The sequence below is a fragment of the Lutjanus erythropterus genome, chromosome 17, assembly GCF_056507025.1.
Source record: "Lutjanus erythropterus isolate fLutEry1 chromosome 17, fLutEry1.hap2, whole genome shotgun sequence".
NCBI lineage: Eukaryota > Metazoa > Chordata > Actinopteri > Lutjaniformes > Lutjanidae > Lutjanus > Lutjanus erythropterus.
Genome location: NC_139333.1, coordinates 22327597 through 22355230, shown reverse-complemented (window position 1 = coordinate 22355230; position 27634 = coordinate 22327597). Strand labels below are relative to the sequence as shown.

The 27634-nt window shown below is 42.2% G+C and overlaps 1 protein-coding gene across 3 annotated transcripts in view; it reads left to right on the top strand.

The window, feature by feature from the left end:
* Positions 1-27634, top strand: part of usp54b (ubiquitin specific peptidase 54b) — an 87295-nt gene that overhangs the window by 50350 nt on the left and 9311 nt on the right. For all 3 annotated transcript variants that reach the window (XR_014772175.1, XM_084740976.1, XM_084740977.1), the window contains exons 8-16: positions 5620-5766; positions 12466-12615; positions 13252-13450; positions 13650-13832; positions 15204-15423; positions 16990-17376; positions 17664-17791; positions 17878-18036; positions 25135-25282. Coding sequence is in view for 2 of the 3 variants with exons in the window: in XM_084740976.1 (XP_084597102.1) it covers positions 5620-5766; positions 12466-12615; positions 13252-13450; positions 13650-13832; positions 15204-15423; positions 16990-17376; positions 17664-17791; positions 17878-18036; positions 25135-25282 (1721 nt within the window). In the remaining variant the exon portion in view is untranslated. The remainder of the gene's footprint in view (positions 1-5619; positions 5767-12465; positions 12616-13251; positions 13451-13649; positions 13833-15203; positions 15424-16989; positions 17377-17663; positions 17792-17877; positions 18037-25134; positions 25283-27634) is intronic.

The following is a 27634-nucleotide window of genomic DNA, read 5'->3' as shown; positions in this document are numbered from 1 at the left end:
AAGTTTATCTAGAACCCACCCAGGGGGTCATACTGAGAACCCCTCTATAGTCCAAATGTTTTATCCAGATCACACTCAAGGGGTTGTACGGAGAACCTTTTTATATTTCAAGGATTTTATTGAGAACCCACCTAGGGGGTTCTACCAGGAACCCTTTTTTGTTCCAAGGTTTTTTATAGAAGCCACAAAAGGGGTTATACGAGGAACCTCTCTATATTCCAAGGGGTTTATCTAGAACCCATTAAGGGTTTTCTACCAAGAGCCCTGTTATTCTCCAAAGGTTTTATCTAGAATACACCTAGTGGATTCTGCAGAGAACGTTTTTATAATCCAAGGGGTTTATCTAGAACCCACCCAACTTAAGCAGAGCCCTTTTATGGTACAAAGAACCCTTGATGAAAGAATTCCTCAGGGATTTCCAAAAAGGGTTCTTAATGCAAGCATTAGTCTTACTAAGACCCCTGACAAACCCTTTCTTCCTAAAATGGTTCTACAGAACCGAGTGTTTCTGGGTAGAACCTCAGAGGCCCTTGTTGCTGTGAGAGTGTAGGTGGACAGAGGAACGTGTGTGGTGCCTTTGTTCTGCGGGTTTGTGTGCTGCGCTGCCACATGGGAAAGTGCTGCTGCTGGATGGATCCAGCTTGGCCCCGCTCAGCCGCTCGTCTCTGCCAAAGTATCGGCACAAAGAGCCTCCTCAGCCGCCTCGCTCCTCACGCCGCCACGAGGGCTCCACCGCCGCAGCTACACTCACACACACACCATCGGCTTATTCACGGCCGGAGCGCGTCGCGGTCCTGCGGGAGTCACACAGACCTGCCTGTGTTTATCTTCCATCACTCGCGGTGCTGATCTTTTGTTAATACCACACCGGGCTCTGCTCAAACAAAGTGATGGTATTTGGAAGGCGGCGAGGCTCCTGGAAGATACTGTAGGTGCCAGACTGACGACAGGAGAGTGTGAGGATGTTTGCTGGGTGCCAAAGAGTTGACAGAGGGAACTGTGAAGTCCAGGAGACTTTTGGTCAGTTAGAAGTGAAAATGAATTTAATATATAGATGATGTGGTGGGAAGTTTTCAGTTCTTTTACCGCTTTAAAAAGTAGCAACATCAAAGTCTATTTTCCCCACCAGCTTCACATGAACACACAATTTTCTTTTTGAAGAAAAGTTGATCAATTTTATTGATCAATTTTATTTCTTTTACGTGTAAGATCTCTATTTTTTGTCTAAAATTAAGACAAAGGATAAAATATACTTATAACTTTAATAAAATAATTGTAGAAGGGTAAAAAGTAGGTTATTTTCCTCTCAAATAGAGTGAAATACAATGTAAAGAGAAAGAATCTAAAAATAATACTGAAAGAACCATTGATCTACTTGACTGCTGTAGTTTTATGCACACAGATTTGTTCTGTAATGAGGCGCCAACACTTCAGGTGTGGTCACCTTTAATTTATTCCTGCACATAGAGTGGCAGATTGCTGGCTTGTTTATAACCTCGTCCACTGGTGGCTCAACGTTCAGTTCACACAGACTAAAACGAACAAGTTCACATTCATAGTTCTCAGTAGGGGTGGGGGAAATTTCCGATTCTTAGATGCATCGCGATTCGGACGTGGACGAATCTGAATCGATTCACAAACGTCCAAATTTCGATTATTTAAATCTGTTAATTAAAGTGATACAGAAGCTTCTAAATAATGTGGAACTAAGAAGCGCGGTACGCGTCATCGCCGGGACACTTTGGGACGCGCACCTGGAGCGACACGCGCACAGCGGAAAACAAACATGGCCGACCGGCAGCCACCTCGGCATGAGGTCCGAACAGCTCCTTCTAATTTAAAAGCAGCCGTGTGGAAACACTTCGGCTTCTACAACGTCGACGGCGGAAGCGAACTGGACAAGAGCCACGTTATATGTAAGCTGTGTCGAGCTAAAATAAAATACTTTGGCAACACAACAAACATGAGAAGCCGTAACTCGATTCCACCCGACGGAGGAGTCGGGGAGACGGCAGGCTGCTGTTGCTGCGGCTACTAGTGGCTACTGTTGGTACTTTCCAGTTTGCACATATTTCCAATAGTTTAATAAAATATAATCGAAATGAATTCTTATTACAAATGCGCTGTTTTTAAAAATTGCAAGTGACGAATGCTTATTCAGTGAGACAAAAAGAAATGTGTTTGTGAAAAAGTGCATCAATATACATAAAGATGCATCAATAATCGATTTATAATCGAATCGTAGCCCCTGAATCGTAATCGTAATCGAATGGGCAGGTGCCCAAAGATTCCCACCCCTAGTTCTCAGTTCTGAATTTTGTTCACAGTGCCGTTACCTTCAGGACGTATCTGTCTACTAAATCTACTGCACAAAGACGCACACCAGCAACAAGGAGTATAGAAGCAGCCAACATGCTTGTAGTTGCTTAAAATGAGGCTAAACTGTCACACTTTCTCTTGCAACATTAGATCGACGTTGCCACAGCCTGTTAGCAACATGCTAACGCAGAATCTAACAAGACAACCAACAAAATAAACACTAAAACAACATAAGACGGGGCGAAACTTGAATGCTGGTTTCCATCCATCATTCAGCTCTGGCCCTTGTATTGCTTGTCAAATTAATTAGTTCATTTATTATGCATTTAAGTCATAAAAAAACATACAAACATAAGGCTGGTTGAAGTTGATTGCCATCCCATGCAGTTGGCTTTGTAAGCAGTGCAGAATTTCAGTCAGAACAACTTAAGTGAGTGCAGTGTTATCATGACTGATGGCTAAAACTACAACAATAACACCCAGGTTGTGATAAATCTATCATTGAAGTGTAGTAAATAGTAGCGTAAATGCACTCAGTAACTTTCCGCCCTTGTATGGTGGTTTTATTGTTCAGTCTGCCTCCTCAGCTGTCACCACACTGATAAAAGTGTGATTGTGTCTTTATTTCGTTGCCGTATGAGTCGAGAGGAAGCATAAGCACAAACATTTTCCTAAAGTTGTTTCATTTTGCTGTGAAGAATGCCACGATCAGCATTCTGCAAACCTACAGTATCCTTTGACCAGCAGCACTGTTATATAACTGACTCTCTGTTGGAAAGGTCTGCATAGCCACAGCGGGGAAAAAAAGGGGAAAGAAAAGGAAGGAAATCTTTGCATATAAAATTCAGAGATGAGACTGCAAGATCAATGTTGTATTATGAAGCAGAGCGAATCTGTTTGTACGATCAGTTGATGAATGATGCTGTCACTGGCTGTCCTCGGCGGAGACACAGCACAGAGAGCTAACTGAGGCCCGTCGATGTGTCCTAAGCTAACAGATAGCCCATGTCTCCAGTCGCTGTGCTGTTTGGCTGCTGCTCCCTGGCTCGTGTTTGTGTCCCTTTCTGAGAATTGAGAAGCAGACCCTGGCAAAATACCTTCCTGCCATCTCTGGTGCCAGCGCAAGACAGCCCGCCGCCCACAAAGGGAGAGTTCTGTGTGTGTTGTTGTGCATATGTGTGTGTGCGAGCGTTGTGTTTGGCAAAGTGTCTGGTTGCCAGGGTGTTCTCAGGCTGTTTCCGAGCCCGCTCTGCCAGCACTGCGTTCATGCTCGTGTGTGTGCATGTGTGGACGCTTTTGTGTGTGTGCGTACCAGCTCTGCGGTGGGTCATGACTCAAAGGAAGGATTCAGAACACGCGGTTCTGAACTCAACAGAAGGCCCAAGGGACAAATACAACTCAGCACAGCGCTTCTTCCTCTGTCGTTCTCTCTTACAATCCTTTCATCATCTCTATTCTCTTTTTTATCGCTGCCTCTCATTCTCCTACTGTTCTCTCCATCCGCGTGTGTGCCTGCACGTGTGTGTTCAGCACCGCCAAATATTGCAGGGATGGTTTTAGAGACGGACATCACTGTCACACTGCCTGAGGGCCGGCCCAAGCCTTTATGGGGCCCTATGCAGAATTTGATTTGGTGGCCCCCCACCGCTTTAGTGCCACCAGTACAACTGACCCCTCACTAAGCGCCTCTTGCAAACAGCAACTGTCCAATCATAGATAAGCAACCATAACCTGGGCACCACAGGCCTGTCAAGCTTTGCTTTTCTCTGCATGTTGAAGTGATGTGTACAGGTCTCTGAGAGTAATACTCGTTGTTTCATGAGTTTGGATGGCACTGTCTTTTTGTACAGATTAACCAACTTAAAATACAAGAACACCTCTGTAAGGAATAGATTAAACTTTGTGTTTATCTGCTCTAATATGAGCTGCAAATGTTAGCATGTCCAGTTAACTAACGCTAGCTTACAAGCTGCAGTAACATTACCTCACGACAAACTTTTGTTAGACACCTCTGCATTTGTCAAATTCATGGCTTATTTTCATGGATAAAATTGAATTTGTTGTGACGGGGGTTTGAGGACGAGGATATGGGCTGGTCTAGAATCAAAGTGGGCTGACGACGATGCATCTCTCTGGCTTGCTGTCTGAGGTCTAAGCTTGTTAACACATCCTGAGTGATCGCGGTCCGGCTGGTCTGGCTGGGTGACCATCTCAAGGTCCACTGCAGTTAAATCTAATCTCTGTATTTCCTTTTCCCACATCCTTTTCTGTCGTCTATGATATACTTACATATGCATTATGTATTTCACCATCCAACTAATGTTGGCAAATAAGCTAGCTTTAGCCTCAGTCTGTTAGCATTAACTTTATATCATGTGTACAGCTGTTAAGTAACTTTACATATTAAAAGTTAAATAATTACAGACAATGGTAAGGAATGTGAAAAAACAAACTGATGCGTCCAAATTTGGTGAAGGTTGGATGAAATATGTGCAAAACGAAGTGAAAGGTGTTCACCAACAGACCACTGTGGTGGAAAAAATTTATAAGAGGAAATGGGCGTGGCCTATAATAGTTGAATTGGCTTCATCCAAGGACCCTACTGTACAAAAATCTTTCTTCTAAGGTTAAGGAGTTATTAGCCAAAACAAAAAATGATCAATAACTGACCACATGGTGGCGCTATAGAACTCATGCTGTCTAATATGTTGAGCATTGTACTGGGAGATTTTGATGAATGTATGCATTAAAAAAATCATATTTCATTCATATTTCTTAACTGCAACAGATACTGACAAGTAATAGCACCCATGAGACAAATAAGCTTTGTATTCGTTTGATAACTGATTACATGTTAAAGTCATTTTTTAAGCAAAATGCCAGTAAATAGTGTTCTCAGCCTCTTAAATATATTCTTTGTTTATTTCACTATTTTCTGACATTTTATTGATGTTGCAGCCCTAGATTAAAGATGACAATTAAATTTAGCCTTTGTTGTTTAATAACCACTAATAAAACAATTTGCACAGGGGCAAGTAGAAAATGAATTTGGGCAAGCCAGTAAACATAATATTGTGTTTTTGTATGATTGCCAATGACAATAATATATAACAAAAAACAATTGAAACCCATGGGATGATCCCAAGCAGGCACTTAGTTCACTTATACCTCAGGCCGGCTCTGCCTCATAACACAGGATGAATAAACCTGTTTGATCACACGCTCTCCTCTCCTCTCCTCTCCTCTCCTCTCCTCTCCTCTCCTCTCCTCTCCTCTCCTCTCCTCTCCTCTCCATCACAGAGTAACTGCGGGGAGGTGTTGCGTATCCGCCGGGTGCTGATGAACTCACCAGAGATCGTTTCCATCGGGCTGGTGTGGGACTCAGACCACTCTGACCTGGCGGAGGACGTCATCCACAGCCTGGGGACCTGCCTGCGTCTGGGAGATGTAAGAGGATCACACACACACATTTCACACACACATTATACCCTTATTATAGCACATTAACATATGTTATGTACGACTATGTGAGCAGCCAAGCACGTCCGCCCAAACACTGACAGAAATACAGACACAATACTTAGAAGTAATAAACCACATATGTTTGTGGTGGAGACCGCTCCCTCAGTGCCTCATGGGACTCCTTTGAATTTGAGGCTTGAAAGGGATAATTTGGATTGTTTTAAGTGTGTTTGTATGAGGTACTTATTCATAGTCAGTGTGTTACCTACAGTAGATGGTGGTCGGCACACCTCCAGTTTGAAGAAGAAGCAGCAGAGGTACAGATTGAGGAAGATAAACAATGCACTGCTGTGGTCAGGGTCAGCAGCAAAACATATTTTAGCCACTTAATACAATCAGTGGTTCAGTTTTCTAGAAAGTCACACAACAACACAAACTAGCCAAAGCTGGACTTAGACTGCACACTTTTAGAAATATTGTTGTTCCAACTCCCGCTGTTTGAGTAGATCATCTATGATGTAAAGCCAAGGCTCAAAATTTGTGCACTCACACTGTGCAGCCTGATTATCAAGCCACAACCTGAGCGCTCACACTTTCGGCCCCTGTGGACTCTTCCGGCTACTGACAGTTGTCAATAAATATTCATTTGAAAGGAAGGCAGGTAGAAGTTTGCTTGCTAGCAATAATGCTAACAAGGCAGAAAAGTGCTGCTTGATCATCTGTGCCATCCCGTGTACAGCTTTAAATAGAAGAAAAACAAAAAGGCAGAGGTGTATATGGAGTTGTTGGTGGCTAGGAAGATAAAGACAGCGTGGCTTGTCCATTTTACAGAGAGAATTGGAGGTAAGCTAGCTACGTTTTAGTGTCCATATTTTCAGTCATGTGACATGCCGTCATGGTAATTTCTGACCTTGTGCAGGTGTGGTGTCAAAAAAGGCACTGACCTCGGAGAATTGACTTGTGGCCCCACTAACAGCAAAATGAGTCACGTGGCTCAAAATCAGGTCAGAAACGGTCTCAACTCGTACAGTATACGCCCAGCTTTACCGATCGAGGCAGCAACACCTGTGTTTTTTGTCAAAGAGGGCTGGTTGGTTTGATGAGAGCGATATTTGGCTTGTATAACAGTGGTTTCCCACCGGAAAAGGCTGTCAGATGGCAAGATAAAGCAGTGAAAATATTCTAAATATAGCATACTCTTAAACTAATACTGACTTTTTAGGTGGCTAAAATACATGTTGCTGCTGACCTTGTCCACAGCAGGACGTTGCTTCATGCAGCCCCCCTTCAAATAATCAAACAATCCCTTTAAGGAGAGAAAAGCTTCTAGGAAAACAGTAAAAATGCAGTGACTCTAGTGGCATGACCATCGAGATGTCAGTGTCACGTCATATGGGCTGCCACTTTGGCCCAGACTGAAATAGTTCTACAAGTGCTGGATAGATTTGGTGCAAACGTTCATGGTTTCCAGTGGTTGAATCCTGCTGACTTCGGTGACTCCTTGACTTTTCATCCAGAGCCACCAAACAATGTTTTCTTATGGCCAAATTCGTGCAAAACTACTTTTTGCTATTATCAAGTGTTTACATGCTGATCTATGATGATGTTAAACACTACCTCTAAAACATTAGCATGTTAGCATGCTGACTTTTAGCTCACAGCCTCACAGACCCACTAACATCGCTGTAGATGCTCAGTCTTGTTCCAGATAAGGGTTGTAGTTCATGAGAAAATTGGCAAAAGACTCAAAAGTGCCCACTTTGTTTCACTACATGCATTCAGCCTGACATTGTGTTTCTGTTTGGGGGGAAATGAGTCCCACTGACGTCACATTCAATTTACCAGTTGACCCTTTCTTGAAATGTCAAGAAATCCTTTAACCTCTTGAACCAGATCCCTGTGCGTCTTTCAATCCCTTCATTTCTAGGCTTACGGCTTACTCTTACTTATCACTTAGTTTCAACAGGGGAAGTCAAGTACTGTACATGATGTGTTTGAAGTTGTGTTGACACTGTTGCCTGGTGACTGACAATACAAAGCTCATTTTCAAGAATGGTTAATGATTTTGTTGGAGTCTGTATTTCATTGTGAAGAAGGACAGAGTAGAGAAAAAGCTTGTGGACTCTTCTTTCCTGTTCTTCTTATTGTTTCTTCCAGTCATGTCATATAGTTTTATTTTCATGTTTGTCTATGGTGTAATATTATACACACTGTTAGAATAACACGGCAGATTTCTGGATCTTATCTATCTAAAAAAAAGGAAAATCCTCTTGGACTGGATTTGAAATTTAGTTATATTTGCAGTGTTACAACTGTAAATGGGATTTTAAACAAAGTTTTCTGGAGCAGAACCTGGAAGTTCAGGTTTCACTTCAGCTCTCTATTTGACTTGAAATTTGCCAACAAATTCTTGATAATTAGATCACAAACAAATTATACCAGAAACCAGAGGTAGGACCAAGTCATTGATTTGCAAGTCATAAGTAAGTCTGAATTTTTTTGCACTTAGGCCCAGAGTCATGTCCTGGTCAAGGACTGATAAGTCCCAAGGACTAAGCTTTGGGTTGCGAGTCCTGTGCAAGTTAAAACGTAAAAGCTTCAGAGTTTCCAGCCTCACAGAGTTAATTAGTTGTTAAGCTAACATTCGCTAAGCATTAACATGCTATTTATGTTAATATTAGCTTTATCGTTCTTTGTGCAACTTCAAAAGTTGAACAAATTTAAAAGCTGCACATTTTGCACATTGAATTTATTTTTGATCACCTTGTAGTTTTTGTACTCAGACTTAATTATGTTTGGTATCATTTTTTTCAACTTGTGCTGAGTAATGTAACAGTGGTTCTTCTTGCTTCTCTCCTGAAACTTGATTGGATGCTGTCGGATTGGTTGAAAACAAAGTGGATCTGGGAAATTAACTGTCAGCTTATGTTAATGTTAGTTGATTCTGGAAATGAACATCCAGAAACTGATTTATGGCACACTTTTTAAACAACAGTCTTTAATCTTTGGGCTTGGTGGAAGGTATCAAATATTTTCAAGTCAAAAGGCTCAAGTCCAAGTGAAGTCACGAGTGATTGGTGTTAAGGAGTTGCAAGTCTTTGTCACCTGTGTCACTTAAATCTGATTCAACTCAACTCGAGTCCACACCTCTGCCAGAAACTTCACCTGCAGGTCAGAGATACAGATACCCAGAGATATATTCACACACACACTGATGCTCAAACAGTCAAACATGGAGACATCTAAAGAAGCTCAGACACTCTGAAGGACACGTGTGTAAACAGCACATGTGCAACACGCAAACACATACTTAATGGCACAAATACATAATACAAATGCATGCTGTAACGCCCAATAAACTCAGCCAATCCTGTTCCAGCACACTCTGAAAAACAGCGAATTAAAAGACACACGCGACACACTCGACCTGACCTCCATTACTCTCATCTGGCGCTCCGGATGCCGCTCCTCCGTCTCCTGCTGCAGCTTTCACACCTCACACACACGCACGTGTTTGGCCTCTGATACTCCGTGTCATGACTGAGTAATGTTGATGCATTTTAATGCCACTGTAACATCTCCAGCCGCATTCTGAAGCGATATCTATGAATAATGGATCAGTGAATATGACTATGTGTTATAGTGAGTCAAATTCTTTTCTCTATCTTCTATCTTCCGTCTCCGCCTGCTGCTGTCTCTCTCGTTCTCGTCCCGTCGCCGTGAGATGAAGCTAGTTGTTAGATAGGAATCGGAGGCATAATCTATCGCATTTTCTGCTTTTGTTTAGTCGTTCAGATCAGGAAAAGTGAATCCATCTGCCTCCTGTATCCCTCCTGCTCTGCTACTGCTTTCATTTTCATCTCTTTGTCTGCCTCCTGCATCTGTTTTCTCTCTTTTCTGCTTCCCTGCTACTCTCTTTTGTGTTCTTTCTCTCCATAGATTAGATTATTTTAGTGCTGAAACAATTAGTCTATTACAGTAAACAGATAGCAATTATGATTGATTTTCATTTATCAAGCCAAAATGCTGAACACTTGCTGGTTCCAGCTTCTCAAATATGAGGATTTGCTGTTTTTCTTCTGTTTTTTTATATCTTTGTAAATTAACTATGAGTTTTTGGCTGTTGGTCGGACAAAAGAAGCAATTTGAAGACGTCATTTTGGGTTGTGGAAAGTCGTGACGGGCAATTTTGTCGACATACAATAATATAGACATCAGTAATAAAAGTATTTGTTAGTTGCAGGACTAGATAAGTTGTCATTTTACTGTTTTGGACCATATGACACAGCAGGTAAAGATAGGATCATATAGAAAGTTATATTAACTTCACTTCACACTTCACTTTTACCACATTTATCATTATATATACACTGAACTAAAATATAAAAAGCACTTTTGTTTTTGCTCCTGTTCATCTTCTGTGCACACAGAAGATTTATTTCTCTCAAATTTGTGGCGTATAGGGATGTTGATCAAACAGCATGAATATGACTAGGGCTGAAACAAACTAGTTTTCCCAGTTGCCTAGTAGCCGTGAATTAAAGCCGATAGTCAACTAGTTGTTGCATGTTTAGAATATTAATTTGATTAGTTAAAGATAAACTAGCCTCCATCGGTCTCAGAGGCTGTGTCCCCGTCTAATATCTAACAATCCCCCAGGCCTAACGGTGAGCTCCAGAATAAAGTTTCACTGTTTTCTTTTTGTTCTGTGACTAATGGATAAATTAAAACGTGGTTGACAAAGACTCCTCTAAATGACTAATGGTTTAGTCGACTATTAGGGGGCACAGGTGTGCCTTAGACTGGTCACAATAAAAGGACACTCTAAAATGTGCAGTTTTATCTTGAAAATGACATTTATTTGGCACTGAACTGTGGCTATTTCACATAAGGTTACAGAAACCAATGTTTCCTCAGGAGGACAAAGTTACGGCCTGCCCTGCTCTGCCTCTGATTGGCCAGAACTTCTTGCTTGCATTGATGGAGTGGGTTAGGTTTAAGCATGAGAAGTGATTAAGGTAAGAATACCAGGGTAAGCCAATCACAGGCAGAGTAAGGTGGATCATGACTTCGCCTGCCTGGAAAAACATGGTATCTGCAGCTCTGTGTTGTAAAGTCATAAAATATTTCATTTATGGTGGGGTGCAGTAGATGAATTGAGTCTCACAGTCTTAGAAAAGACTGTTTTGTAGTCTGGTGGTGCAGCAGTGGTTACTTCTGTATCTCTTGCTAGATGGCAACAGGTTGAACAGGCTGTGGTTGGGATGGGAATTTTCTTTTATTATCCTGCTGATTCCTTTTTTCAGCATCACTGGAGGAGGTTTGCTTCATTTTTCAGCTGTATACACTATGACAAGACGTTTGTTTACATGAACGGCTGGCTACTGTCATGGAATAGTCCAAGTTAGTGAGGAGGAACTGAGACTCTCATGATGCCATTTAAAAAATAAACCCCTCTCTTAACCCTGAGTTAATGAGGTGTTTTATGGGGTCGTTGGTAGTTCTGGGTCTAAAGCATTCGCTGACCTTTGCCTCTGGTCCAAGGCACCCCTGTACAATAATCCAGCTGTTTAATCAGCAGCTCTACATGCCATTACAAATTTGTAAACAAAATTTAGAGAAATAAACCGTTTGTCAGCACAGAAGAAGTCTTAAATGTTTTACTTTATTCATGATGAATGGGACCAAAATGAGTGTTATGTTGATATTTGGTTGCACTTTGTTTTACAGTACAGCTCTACTTTGTATTAAATCAGACAAAAAAAAATAGAGACAAAATGTTCTTTATTTGACAGTACAAGACCCTTTATGAGACCCTTATTAGACTTTCTTGGAGGGTAATGAAGGACTCATTACAACAGAACTTTACTGTGAACTAAATAGTCAAATAAGGGTCTAATAAACTGTCTAATTCTGTCTAATAAAGAGCATATTATTTCTGCTTTTTGTCTAATTTAATACAAAGTACAGCTTGTTATGGCTTAATAGTATACTGTAAAATTAAGTGCGACCAAATATCAGTGCAGCATTTTTTGAGTTTGTATTATGTCCCGCTGTTAGACCCTTATTAGACTTTATTAGACGGTCATGGGACACTTAAAACAGAACTTTACTGTAAACTAAAGTGTATTAGTTTCCACAGTTCAACTCTTACATAACTTTTTAGTTTAAAGTACAGTTCTGTTGTAATGTGTCCATAATGACCCTTTTAAGAGAGTCTAATAGTAAAGGGTCTAATACTGTTTCATAAAGAACATATTAGATATAATTTGATCCAAATTGCAGTTTGGTAAGTATGACCAGTGTGCTGTAAAAGAAAGTGTGACCTGGTATTTTTGTTGAGTGTAAAATGTGCAGGAGTATTGTTTGCAGCAGCTGACCTTACTGAGACATCAATGTGAGATCTGTGCACCATTTCTGCATGAAAAGCTGCAGCTCATATGCAGCACTGTGCAGTTTGTGCAGCACACAATGAGCAGAAAGTGTGGAAAGGCAGTATGTGAGGGATTACTGCATACAGCATATATTCTAGGTGAGCAAAAATGTGCTTGTATTCACATTAACTCCTCTATCTCCCCTCCTCCTCCTACTGCACACCTCTCCCTCTCTTCCCTGCATCCCTCCCTCCCTCCCTGTCTCCTCCCCCTCCCTCCCTCCCTCCTCTCCCTCTCTCTCTCTCTGTAGTTGTTCTACCGTGTGACAGAGGAGAGGGCTCGCCAGGCGGAGCTCTACTTGGTGGGCATGGTGTGCTACTACGGCAAGCACTACTCCACCTTCTTCTTCCAGACCAAGATACGCAAGTGGATGTACTTCGACGACGCCCACGTCAAAGAGGTGAGAGACAGTTTGAGGAGTCTGCATGCTGCAACACGAGGAGGGGGGGGGTGCTGCTGCTGCCTGCCTGCTGTACAGTATCTGCTGCATCTCCAGTTGTGCCGGTGAGAGCAGCAGCAATGACAAGAACTACGCTGTGTGTTAGTGGAAGTGCTGCATGGTCAGCGGGGGCGGCTTGAGATTGATTATGTGTTTAAGGTTTAGTCTTTGTCTGAATCTCAGCGCGGGTTTAAAACCGGTCTCATGTCGTAAGACTTCATGATTCGAGCGTGAGTTATGTTCCACGAGGATGGAGGATGATATAAATCTTGCAGTGGCTGAATCGAGGGGTTTGTTTGTGTCAAAGTGTGATATAAAGTGCATCTACATGCCCTTGACACCTCCATCAGTCACAGTGCACACTGTCAAGTCATATTAGATCATTGAGCTAATGAAAAAGTGTGATAACATGATATCAATAAGGACACACAGCAGCACAATGTGTGTTTGACCTTCTACTTTTGGTGGAATATGCGTAATGTTATATCTCAAAACGGATAGATTTACTTTCTCTTTGTCTTTGTGTGTGTGCGTGTGTGGGTTTCTACATGTTTTTATGTGTGTCTTTATGTGTGTGTTGCCCTGCTGCACCTCCAGATCGGCCCTAAGTGGAAGGACGTGGTGTCTCGCTGTATCAAAGGCCACTATCAGCCCCTGCTGCTGCTCTACGCTGACCCCCGAGGGACGCCGGTGATACTGCAGGAGAGCCCCAACCCCTGTACCAGCTCCAACCCGCAGCTGGAGCTCCAGCACTGCAGCAGCAGCAGCAAGGCTGGTTACGACAGCGAAGACTCCGGTACAGCAAAGATGACACACTCTGCTACAGATCAGATCAGATTACTGTGTGTTTATCGTCGAGGTTGAAGCTTTAGCGCTCTGACCTTCAACCCTGTAATCCAACTTCTGCTCCTGCACGCCGAACTTATTTGACTGTAAACATATGAAGATGCGGGATTAACTGAAAGGTCGTCTCTCTTTGTGTTGATCTCTCTCAGGTCGGGAGCCGTCCATATCCAGCGACACTCGAACCGACTCGTCGACGGACAGCTCGAGTCATCGTACGTCCCGCAGCCGATCCCTCCACCAGTCCACAGGCAGCCACCTCTCCAGTGAGTCCCAGACCACGGTGGTCTGTAATTACGACATCGGCACACCGCCGCACGGTGCTGACGCCGGAGGTAATACTGGGTCCAAACTTATCTATTCTCTTAGAAATAAGGGTTCCAATGGGGTTCTTCCTTAAGTGCTGAGGTTCTACATGGAACTGTTTGGTTCTTCCTTTCGGAAGAAAGGACTTCGTTAAGAGTTCTTTGTACCATAATATAAAAGATTTCTTAGAAGAAACCCCTGGGTGGGTTCTTGTTATCACTCTCAGAGGTGGAAAGATTCTGCACAGAACCCTAAGAGAAGTTTGTTGAATTCCTTGAAGAACTCTTTCATCAAGGGTTCTTTGTGTCATAATACGAAAAGGTTCTTAGTAGAAAACCCTGGGTTAGTTCTAGATAACCCACCAAGAGGGGACTACTGTGTGGGTTCTAGATTAAACCACCCTGGGTAGGTTCTACATTAGAATTGGGTCGGTTCTGGATTAAACCCTCCAAATATAGAAGGGTTCATGGTAGAACCCCCTGGTTCTAGGGTTTTAAATAAAGCCCTTGGAATATAAAAAGGTTCACAGTATAACTCCATGGATATAAAAATGTTCATGGTAGAACCCCCGGGTGGGTTTTAGATTAACCCATTGGAATATAAATGGGTTCTTGGTAGAATCTCTGGGTGGGTTTTTGTTAGCACTCTTAGAGGTGGAAAAATTTTGGACAGAACCCCCAGAGAGGGTTGTTGAATTCTTCGAAGGAGTCTTTCATCAAGGGTTCTTTGTACCTTAATATAATAGGGTTCTCATTAGAACCCTGTGGGTGGGTTCTAGATTACACACTTTAAATATAGGAGGGTTTTGTTTGACCCCCTTGTTCTAGATAAAACATTTGGATTACAAAAGGATTCACCGTAGAACCCCCTGGATGTGTTCTACATGTAATCCTTGGAATATGAAAGGGCCTTGGTGGAACCCTGTGGGTGGGTTCATGGTAGCACACTTAGAAGGTGAACAGTTTCAAGACAGAAACCCCAGAAAAGGTTCTGGGTGGAACCATTACACCACAGACAGGTTCTCCTGGAACGTTTTGAAGATGGTTTCAAGTTTCAGGTAGTTTTAGGTTGGGTTTTAATTAGAATCCTCTGAAAGGGTTCTAAGTGGAATCTGTACGCAAGGGACCAAAAAGCCAAAGAACCCTTCATGGTTCTAGTTAGCACCTCTAATTTTGTGAGTGTATACTCACAGAAGTACAGCTCCAACAACTGTAAATACACAGGTGACCGCAGTGTTTTCAGAGAAAGAACTAAACTGTACAGATTCAGTGAGAGGAAACAAGCTTCAGCGTAAAATGAAGTTCAGACTCTTCGGGTTCTTCTCATATTTACTTGCACTGCTGCCTGCCTAATTGCCCCCTGTGGGATTTTACTCTCTGTTCCGCTTCTCCCACGTTCAGAGTCAGCGGTGGAGGGTCCTCCCCGTCCGCCCTCTCCTCCCCTGCCGGAGTACAAGGAGACGGCCGTCTTCCTCCTCTCCTCCCGCCGGCCGCTCACCTCCTCTTCCTCCTCCTCTCGTCCCTTGTCCTCCTCGTCTTCGTCAGGAGTGGGGGGCTGCGAGGGCGGAGTCGGGGGCCCCCACTGGGAGGATGAAAGCACCAGCAGTGAGAGCAAGTCCAGGTACTACACCACCGATACACACAATCACATCGACTTCAGACGACCTGCTTTTTTACCTTTATTAATGCATTTTATTTTATAAGCTTATATTTATTTTTTAATGCAAAATCTTAATTTGAAACCTAACTAGTAACTCCTGAATATATAAACAGTCTTTTGATGTCATGAGTTGAATGAATGTACTGCGCAGAGTTTAATCAACTCATTAAAATAAGTTTCTGAAGAAAAGTTATCAGTATATTAACAGACTTTCAAGCATGCATTCTATGAGATAAACTCTCCTGAGACTCTTTTTCTTCCTCTACTACTTCTTCTTCTTCTACTACTTTTTCTTCTTCAGTGCGACTGCAGAGTTCTTGGTCCAACTTAATATATTAAATTTATTGAAAGTGTCTTATCAAGTGCAACTGGATTAATATCAAGTTTATTTGACTAGAAAGGTTTATTTATTTTGTGGTGTTAAAAGTTAAAACAAAGGTTATTTTTACAGTGTACACAAATGGCTGTGTGCGCTTTGCAAAGTTCACAGTATGTCCAGTTTATCTATACTGCTGGTCAGCAGATGCAGATAAATCGACAGTACTACACATCGGTTCCTCCTCCTCACTAGAAAAAAATGTCATTCAGCAATCTTCCAGATAACATGTGATGCACAGAATCATGTTCAGTTGGCCGGGTGGTTGGGCGGCCACACAGTCTGGCTGTACCTGCTGCACCCTGACAGAGAAACGTCTTCAACAACGCTTCTCCACACTCCTTTGTGTGCCGCCCTTAGGTGGCAGTTCCTTTCTTTACTTTACTTTCTCCTCTCTGAGTTTAACGTCACCTGTCAAATGTCAGTGGCTTGTTGCGTTGTGGTTTGCACACGGCACGTACAGTACGTTTGCTATCCTTATATGGATTTATTGGGGCATTTTGATATGCTAATTGCAAATTTCCTGGCACGCGCATCCATTTTAAGATCAAACACGATTCATCAACATTCTCGGGTGGGTAAGAACACACTTGGCTGTCAGCACACATTTCACAAATCCCACATAGGATTTTCTTATTTTCCTCTCACTGCTTTGTTTAAGAACAAATAAAACAGAAAAATAAGAAAGCGTTCATGCATGAGCTCAATCATTTCCATCTGAAATGTAGTGGAATAGAAGTTTAAGGTGGCATAAAAATAGATATACTTGAAGAAAATACTTCAAACTTGTACTTAAATTCCATACTTGAGTAAATTTACAGGAGTATGAAGTCATGCTATGATTTATAAATTAATTAAAGGTCAAATAAATTTTAAATTTAAGGGTGGAGAGCCACTAATTATTATATCTCAGTCTATGTCAAGCAGTTCACATAAGCAGAACAAAACTGTGTTTTGTCGGTGCAATAAATGGTTAAAAGCTCTGTGTGAGTGTCCTGACTGAACTGTATTTAAGTTGTTTTTAGGTCATGTATTTTTACTTAACTACCCTCTAAAATGAGACATTCTACTTTCCTTAAAGAAGATGTTACTTAATCATTCGCACCCTTTGAGTAGCTTTCAGGTAACTCATGTAACATCTCGCTCTCTAGCTCTTCTGGAGGCCGCTACAGGCCAACCTGGAGGCCCAGGAGAGAGGCCCTGAACATCGACAGCATCTTCACCCGACCGAGAGGCTCCTCCCTGGGCTACAACACCCTGCCTGGTCCCTCTCTCCCTCCGGAGCCCCAGGACTCCTTTCCCTTGGCGGGACCCGCTCCACCCACACAGCTAGGGTTGCAAGAGGCGGAAGGGAGGGAGGTCGGGGAGTTGGAGGCGGGGTTTGGGCTGGTCGGGCAGCCCAGGTCTCTGGGCGGCGGGCGGACGATGGGTCCCCCTGCCCCTCCACCTCTGAGAGGGGTGGAGCACCAGCCACGTCTGATCCAGAGGATGGAGAGTGGCTACGAGAGCAGCGAGAGGAACAGCAGCAGCCCCGACAGGTGGGAAACTCACAAATAACAATTACTGTCTCTTCCTGTCTGTCTCCGTCGTTCGTCGTCTTTCCCTCTCTTGGTTTCTCTGTCACTCCTGTTTTTCTGTTCAATTTCACTTTATTAGCCTGAAACACGAATGTGACATTAACAACGACAAATTGTCCAACAATTGTACAACAAATCCATCAGTGGACGTATTTGTCTAGCGACATATAACCTGTACTCTCAATGCTTTTTCCCCCTTTTCTCTCCTTTTCTTTCTCTGTGTTTCTCTTTGTTTTTTCTCTCCACAGGGAGGTGGGGCAACAGAAACGGGTGCTGATGTCAGGACCTTCATGGCGTACGGTGCCCAAGTCAAAGAGCAGCGGTGCCATCCTGCAGGAGCTGCCCTCGCCCAGCTGGGGTGGCGGCACAAACGCAGGTGTGTGTCTCTCTTTTTTTTGCATTTAATGCACTGTAACCATTTGACTTCATTTGATTGATGATTTAATTTGTATCTGCGCTCAGGCTCAGGGCGCAGTGAGCTGGACGAGCTGCAGGAGGAGGTGGCGAGGAGAGCCCGCCAGCAGGAGCAGCAGAAGCGGAGGGAGGCGGAGCGGGAGGCGGCCATGGGATTCAACCCCAAACCCAGCAAATTCATGGACCTGGACCAGCTCCAACACCAGGGTATGGAGAAAAGAGGGGAGAGGCAGTGAGGGAAGGAGGGAGGGTGTACGAGATATGTATGGGAAGTTGGAAGATTTTAAAGGGAAAATTCACCACTTTTTATGGAGATATCCAGTCACTGTTTGAGGTAAATCTAGTCAATTGAAGCAATAAATTCCTTAGTTTGTGCTATATAGACCAAGAAAGCTGAGTTTTCTTGCGTGCAGAGCTGTGCTGGCAGTGCCGACACGCAGCAGGATGCACTGCAAGCCCATGTTGCCGTGTATCAGCACCCCAGCCTACAGCTGTTATTATGTTGGGCCAAAACATTGCATTAGGTGACAGAAATACTCATCTAGTGTGCCCTCTGACTACCCAGAGGCCAACATTAGAAATCCAAGCTGAAATGGCTTGTAATTCTTCCTTAAAACCAATGACATCACTAATATAGCAATGAGGAATACATCACTTCATTTGACTACATTTACCATCAACACTGATTGGACATCCACATAAAAAGTGGTGAATTTAAGGCTTTAAGGAATGTCAAACAGGTCGGTTCACCCAACTTACAGAAAAAAAATGATCTCACTTGCCTCTACTGGTATCTAGTGATGAAGATAGTTTTGGTCTTATTTTTGCAAATTTTAAGATATTTGTCTCTGAAATTTCTGTCTCCACTTTCGTACAATTGATGGGAATAAAAGGATTTTTGATACAAGTAGTAGTTTATAGGGACTATTTCTTTTTTCGGAATGAGTTCCAAGGAAAACTAATGAAGACCAAACCACACTATCTCTATGGCTGGATACCAGAATCTGTAAGTGAGAAAATAGTAAGTCTGTGTGAACTGGTCCTTTAAGAAGAAGGTCAAACTGCATTTAAAGCTGCACGTGGCAACTTTGTATGTGATTTCTAGGGATGGGAATCGAGAACCGCCTCCAAATTGTGCAAACCATTGGAATGGTATGCGTCCGAGCTTATCCATCGTTTTTATCGATGTCTACGCTGCTGGGAACATGCGACAAAAAAAGAGTCAGAGAGGAAGACAGGAGACGGTGGAGCGGACACGCCCCCGGCATTTCAGACCTGAGAAAACCGCAAATTTTTCCATGATTTTGATACCTAATTTTTTATATTTACTTTTACTTTATTGTTGCTTTACTGTCCCTTTAATGGCCGCACAGACCTCCACTGTCAACAGCGTGTCTCCGCTTTCACCTCTTTGTCAAGAGGTACATTATTACAACCTCCTCCGGTGTTGCCATGTTCATTGTTAGCAGAAACTTTAGACTATTCCTATTCTTTGGATAACTTATGACCCTGAGCAGCGCCCTCTAGTGGATGCATTGCATAACATCCATCCTGGACGGTTACATCGTTTGAAACGGATGTAGCTATTTCGTATTTAAAGGGGGCATAAATGAGCCCTAAGGTTGGAAACACCATCAATCTGCTGAAACATCTTTCTACACAACATGGGCTTAAATTCCAGGCGTAACATGATGTATTTGACACTCTACGCACGAGAGAGTCACCGCCTCCCAACCGCACAGCCCGTCTGTTACCACCTGCCACATGCCACGTAGGCAGGCTCAGCAGATTTTTTTTCTTTCTCTAAGAAAGCCTAAATGAAAATGCTGCGCAAATATTCTCTCATTTCATCTGTTTCAGATGAGCCACATGCAGTTACTCTAAGATGCTGAAACTTGTGTGGATCTTCCTTTTTCCCCACATGTAGGACTGATCACAACAAGCAGAATCAATCGGTATCAATAAAAGCTTATCACTTCCCATCCCTACTGACTTATTAGACAACTCTGGATTTCAGTGTCAGTTTTCACCTACAAGATGTAAAACCACGGCACGTCTGTGGCATTTCAATTGGAGAGATGTGAGGCTGTTTTGCGTCATTTCGGTGTATTTTAATGTTCAAATCTTGCCCGGTGCAGCTTTAAGGTCACATTATCACCTGTTGTCTAGCTTAGCAGTCACAGTGACTTGTACGTCCGTGGTTCTGTCTGACCTCCTCTTTGTCCTCATTCCCATCTGTTCGTCTGTCTCTCCATCTGTCTCCCTACGTCGGAATTTTTTTATTTGTCCATTAGTTCAGTGCGTGTTACTATAACTCACACTGTATATATTGTTTTTTGTTTTTTTTTGTGTCATCTCTGAGTGTTTTATGTCAGAATATGTGTGTGTGTCTGAGCGGAGAGCAAATCCCTGTCCCATCAGTTTTTTTTTATGTGGAAACTCCTCATCAGACTTTGACTGAAACTTTCTCAGGGTGATTCCTGTTTAAAACCACAACCCCAGTCCAAGTTTAGAGCTCTGATGTCCCGGCCACACTCTCTAAGGAGTTCACAATGTGTGTGTGTGTGTGTGTTTCTTAGTACACAAAAAGATGCTGTGTGTGTATATTCCTGTATGTACATGTAAATTGTCATGTTGTGTGCACAGTGTATCTTCATGTGTGGGTGAGATTGTGAGATGCAGACTTCAGACTTGGACTCCAGTCATTTTTAAAGGGGCACTCCACCAATTTTACATGTCAAAGACAACTTGCTTCTCACAGTCAGGCTGCAAAGTCTCCTGTGGCTCATTTTGGGTTTGAGGACTACAGATTTATTTTACAATCTAGGAGCATGGAGTTTTAAAATATTTAGGCTAATACTCTACAAGTAATCAAGGGTCTAACAAAAGACAGAAAGGTGCTTTATGGAAAGTGTGGGAACCTGTGATTTTGGAGCTTGATTCATACTTGACACTAAAATATCTTGTCCTCAATTTTGCAGATTGTTTTTCAGCTATGCTACCAGTATGGCTGATGGGCACCACTCTATGGCTCTATAACCGTAATCTATAACCATAGCCCACCACTTTGGTCCAGACTGAACAATCTCCCAGCTTTTGTTGCTAAAAGTGGGTGAAAAAAATGTAAAATTTTCTTTAGTTTTAAGTCTTTAGGGCAGTCCATGTAGGAGCAGTGACACAGTCTGCTTGTCGCTGAAGAGAATTAGGGGGAGAGCATTGTTTCTGTTAAGGTGTGTCCTTAAAAAAGTGTAAGGGGTGTAAAATTGTTAGAATAATTTAGATCAGAAGTATCTGAAAATTATTTAAGTCTCAAAACTGGGGATGTAGGAACCTGATCCTACAAAATCGGGATACAGATTTGGAAATCCAACTCACCCAGACTCTAGATCAGGTCTTGTTTTGGGATATTTCTCTCCAAGGTGCAGGATAGGATAGTTCTGATGCTAAAAATCAGGATAATCCTGATCCCAATGGGAAGGTATAGGGTGGACTGCATGGATCAGCATGGATTCAAGGTGAATGTAGAGACATGTAGGAGCACAACTGAATGCTTAAATGGTGTAGTGAAAAGGTATTCCTATCAGCTGCAGCTGTGTTTCGTGTTTAGCGCTAATTAGGAAATGTTAGCATGCTAACACACAAAACTAACATGATAAACATGGTAAACATTATACCTGTTCAGCATTAGCTAAACAGTTATAATGTATGTTAGCATGCTAAAATTAGCATCAGCCCAGTAACTTTCTGCTCTGCATTCAGCCAAATGATTTTCTTTGACAACTTTTAACCTGATAAACATCAGCATGGTACCATTGTCAGGGCTCATTCCTATGTTTCCGACGTTTATATAGAACATAATGTGTTATGGTTAGGAGGTTAGCATAGAACATATAACCCTGGGAACATAGATATGCTTCCCATCACTACTGTGAGTGTTAGTATTTAGCCCAAAGCACCACTGTACCTAAGTACAGCCACTAGGTCATACCACAACCACAACTGTAAAGCTCGGGTTCAGACTCCTCCATCCACTTGAGTTAGAACGATTTTAGAACTATATTTTTTAATAGTTATAGTTATAGTTCTTGGTGCGGACGGCCCTGTAGTAATATCTCTGAATCGTTTAAGTTGATATCAGGACTGGAGACATGACTTGGACTTGATTGCTGTGAGAGTTGACTTACTTTAAGCTTAAAGGCAAAACATTGAAATTCCAACCAAGAAATTGAACAAATGCTGCAATCCATTGCTAGTCGTAAGTCAATAGTTCCGAGTCAGTGTTCTTAACTTACAATCTGTGTCCCAACACGTTTGGACACCCGCAGCAAACTGTTTGTATGACAAATCTCTAAACGCTAGCTTGGATTTTTCCCCAGTTTCCTACTTGGAATTCTGACTTGAATGACTGTTCCATTGCACTTCTCCATGCTGGTAGTCATTTTTTTCCCCGCCAAGTACAATGGATTGCAGCAAAAAAGTAAATATGCACAGCCACTCGCCCTGTTTACTTACATATGCATTGGAAGGACTTCATTGAGGGGATCGCAGAAAGACTGCAAACAGTTTTAATTAGTTTTGAAAGAATAGTTGGCCTCATCCATGAGTCGTTTGTACGGACAGATTTGTTCATGCAAACAATTTAATAACTTTTGTGGGATTCATCAAGATGGTAAGATGAAAATTTAGTTTCAGCTTTTTGCTGCCCTTACATGGCATTTCTTTTTGTTTTCCTGTAAAGTTCAGTGTCACCTGCCAAATGGGGGCTTGTTGGTTTGTGGTTTGCACACGGTACGTAAATCTGCTGCCCTTATATGGAATTGTTTTCCATATGCTAATTGCAAATTTCTCACTCTTATTTCTTTGTGCAGGAACAAATATACAAGAAAAAACATTCATGCATGAGGCCCAGTGTTCACATGCTGTGTCATGTTAATAGTCAGCCTTCAGACACTTAACTAACATTTGCAGACTTGTGACTTGACCTGGACACATGTCCAAATGACAGAAGACTTGACTTCAGACAGACTTGACACTTGGCTCGACAGACAGCCCCGGTGTGGTTCATATTCCTGTATGTTTGTGCGTGTTTTCATGCATATTCGGTCCATGCATCTACAAACTGTACGTGTGTGCTACTATTTTCAGAAAATATGTGTCTGTGTGTCTGAGAGAGAGCCTAGTCTGAACTGCAGGTGTGCAGGTTTTCCCCTCCAGCTCAGCACTAACTAAATCTATATCAGGGATTATTATGTTGTGTCCTGTCTGTCCTACTGTGTGTGCTTCAGTGTGTTCAGCCTCATGTACCTGACACACACACACACATACACACACACACCCCTGTGAGTACACTCAACCTTGATGAAGTGAAAGGACGACTTGCGAGCGAACAGATGGCATCACTATCAGTGCGATTACGTAACAGAATTTGGGTTCCCACATCCCTATTGATGGTTTCAGGCGGACTCCAAACAATCTGCCTCAGTGTTTTAGAGGACGTTACAGCCAACAACAACAACAGAGCTGCCATCAACCTTCCTTTATTCTGTCTCTATCAATCAAAAGTCTGTAAAGTCGAGCCAACATAGGTGATGGCTGCTCTTTTGTTGTCCTCTTCTGCATCTTTTTTATAACCAACTAACACCATTTCAAGGTGCGTTCACAAGGCTACGCACCATAGAAAGCTTTGTCCGAAAAAGAAAAATCTTCTGTCCTTTTTCCCTGTCTGGTGTCTGTGGCTTCATGAACGTAGCCTCAACTTTGCTCCTCACTTATCTAATCTTATCTGACGTTTTGACTAACTATAGTATGAGTTAGCATATTGATGCATTTGCAATAGAGCTGCAAAGTGGGAGGAGATGCCGGGTGTGGAAATATTCTTCATGTAATATCTTCAGTGATTGTTAAACACAAAAAAAACACCAGAGTCTCATCTGAGACAGGATAACTCTTGCTGAACAGTGACCACTGTTGGCCCAAGTGAAAATAACAGGATAATGCTAACTGGTAAACTGGAACAGAACAGTAGCACACATAGACTCAGTGATGTTTGATGACTTCATGTCGCCAGCTTCCGTTAAAAATAACTTCAAACCCAGAGAAATTTCAGAATTATTCAAAGTAACAGTGTGTTTTCAACTAGTGGCTAGTTCCTGTAACATCCAGGAAAACATCTTAGAGAAACAAAAAAAGAAGGTGAATGTGTCTGAATGTCATCAAACTACTTCTTTGTTATTGTTTTGACTGAGAGACCCCTAGTGGCAGAATTTACATATTGTCACAGTAGCCATCAGTGAATGTTCATACCAGACCAAGTAAGACTTTAGCAGTAAAACACCAGAGTGTATTAAACTGATCAAGGGTACGTTTTGAGTCAGTGATTGTCAGTTTTGTATCTGAGATATAATCCATCAGTTTAGTATGGTGAATTGCACCAAATACTACAATACCCATGATCCTCAGCAGCGGTAGATGTAGAGAAGAAGGCACAAATCAGGGTTGCAGCATATTTGGAGGACCTTTCTAAGTCCGGATTCTTTCAGCTCTGTGCTCCAGTAACAGTTAAGCTTGTTACACGGCGGACGCACAGTCAACTTTCTTCTCTCCTGTTTACCGTACTTTGATATGCAAGGACGGTCTTCGTGCAAATTTGTTTGCTAGCTAGTTAGATAATCTACTTCAATCGTTAGCTTGCTGGGTCAGCTAGCATTTTGCAAAGGTTCCAAAAGGGGACAGGAATTTGGAAGGGTCATTTTGGAGTAAAATGCCACACCTCAGTTACTAAAGTCGCCTAAAACTGAATGAACAGGTTTCTAAAAAGCACACTTTTTAGCGGTGCACATACCTGAATTTTAAGATCGAATGCTTCTTGGCGAAATGCTCCTTTGGAGTCGTAGTTGACTTCCTTCCTTCATATTTTATGAACCAACTTAATATTTTCTGACCCAGTTGCTAATATTTTCCATGTATAGTTTAACCAATTCACTGTTCTTCAACTGTTCAACTCAAAATAAATCCTCCCACTTTGCAGCTCTATATATGTATAAAATACACACACATTGACTTACAGTAGAGGAGCGTAATGCATGCCAGCCCCCTCATAACCACTCCTTCTGCTCTGCTTCTATTTTCTCCTTTTGTCTCACCTGTTCTGTCATCCTCATATTCTTCATCTTTTACTCTTTTTATCTTTGTTGTCTCCTTTTCTTTTCATTTCCCTCGCTCTTTCTTTCCTTTTCTGCCACTCTGTCGTTATATCTTTCTGTCTTTTCTCCTTTTTATCTCCCGCTCTGTTGTTAACATCCTCAGCTGTGCTCAGACCCCTGCATGAGGCTAACGCTCATAGCGGATTGGCTGTAGCTGCGTGCATGAGGAGCACTGGGGGCCCAATCAAACGCAGGCAGGAACAGGAAATGGAACGGGAGACAGGAAGCGCCCGCCCACAGGGGCCTCGCAGGTACCACCACTGTCCCCCCTTTATGTGTCCGCAGCGGTGCCTGTCTCAAAACCACCTCAGACCCCACCTTCCTCCCTTCCTCCCTCCCCTCACTTCGTGTGTGTCCTCAGCTCAAGCTGTCCTCAAACCCACCTCAGGACTGTGTGTCCTCTGGGTGCTGGCTGTCAAAAAAACACCCTCATGTGTGTGTCTTCAGCTCTGGCTGTCCAAAATCCCAGAACCCCCTGTTTTTGTAACCCCGAGCACTGCGCTCTCACATGCTGCTGTATGTGTGTGTATGTGTGTGTGTGTGTGTCTGAATGTGCGTGTGTTCTCGAGCACACACACTTGACTCTATACAGTAACTTCTTATCCCTCTTTGTGTTTGTGTGTTTGTTGCAGTGCAGTAAAAAAAAAAACTTGCTTTGCTGGGCTCTGTGTTGCCATCGAGAATAAAAAGAGAGAGACAGAGTTGCTCTCTGCTTCTCCGTGCTTCACTGCTTCCCTCATTGTTGTTGTGCTGCTCTTTGTAGCTGTGTGCTGCCAAGGCTTCCCTCTGCTCTTTGTGTGCCGCTGATCTGTCCCTCTGTGCACCGTAAAGCTGCAGTCCGTCACTGTGTTTCTGTCCTGTGTGCTGCCATGCGACTGCAGTCACAGATCCTGTTTAGTATCCTGTTTGTCTGTTTTTGTGCTGCTGTGTTTGTGTGTTAAAGTGAGTCAGTCAGTCTCCTCCTGATGTGTTAGTTTTGCTGTGCGAGGAGGTGGAAAGTGACAAGAATTGTTGAGTGTATAAAATGTCATATTTCATATTATAAAAAAGTGAGACTAGAATTAAAATAAAGAACTAATCACATTAAATTTAGTTACAAGTAATGAGACTTGCATGAGCGGATCCAAGCATCCCATGGATTCCAGAATCTGAACATCTTTTAGATTTTCAGCTATTGGTCAGAAACAAGCAATTTTAAAATTCTGATATTTTTATGGTATTAATCCACTATCTTCTGATGTTTTATAGACCAAAATTAATTGAGTAATCAAAACAAATAATCAAAAAAGAATACACAAAAATACATAAATGGTACAAAATATAAATGAAATGTGATCATTTTGAACAAGAATTAAAAGTACTAATACAAGAAAAACAGAGTAACACTATGAAGGTGTGTTAGCGCCAGACATAAGGAAAACATGAGAGGAGGAAGATTCTTTTAATTCTGCATTATGAGAATAAAGTTGAAGTGTCAAGAATAAAGTTTAAATATCAAGAATAAAATTGGCAAAAAAGTATCAAAAATAAAGTTAGTATCGAGAATAGAGTTGAAATATTGAGAATAAAGCTGAAAATCTGTGAATAAATTGAAGTGTCAACAATAAAGTTGAAGTGTCGAGAATATTTATAAAATTTATAATAAAGTTGAAATCTCGAAATTAAAGTTGAAGTGTTGAAAATGAAGTCAAAATATGAAAAATAAAGTTGAAGTGTTCAGAATGAAGTTGAAGTGTAGACAATCTAGTCAAAATGCTGAGAACGAAGACCAAATGTTGAGAACGCAGTTGAGTCAAAATGTTGTAAATTAAGTCAAAATGTTGAATTACAAAAAGGATTTTAAAATGTGTGACCCTAATACTCGTAGTACTCTTCGTAGAGATACACAATACATTTTTTTAAATAACAGACGAGGCCTTGATTGCACAGGCCCAGTCTCCTCTGGTTTTTATCAAACTCAGGCTCACATGGAGTTATCAAATTAGAAATATAGTCAGCATCTAGTCCCGTACGTGCCTTAAGCGTTGTCTGTCAAATCTTAAAATCTACACTTAGACAACGTTTTCCCATTAGATCTTGTGAGGAGTCTTACTGCGGCACTCGAACCAGCTGATCTGTCAACTTCTTCATGTTAATGTCAGGTTTAGTCGTTTCAGCTTAAACTGGAGCTAAATTTGTTCAAAATGACTAAATTGCAAAACTGTTAACAGCAGGATGAAGGGAAGGAGGAGGAGGTAAAGCTCGGAGCTCAGCCTCTTTTATTACATTCCTCCTCTCCTCTATTGATCAACACAAGCCTCTGATTTATAGCTTGCTGCTGCAAAGCCTGCTGGGTAATTACTAAGGCTGAAAAGAGACGGGAGAGTTAATGTGGGGGATGGGGGCCGGCGCTCACGTAGACACATGCAGGTTTTGCGCGCATGCTGTCTTTAAAAATAGACACACAAATTTACAGACTTGCACACTAGTTTAGTACACACACACCGCTACACTGATAGAGTGCCGAGTGCGTGCGACGTCTCTGCAGAGAGGATCTGCTAATGTTCAACATATATCATATCCTCCACATATCAATGTATGTAAATCAATAAAGTAATATAGTG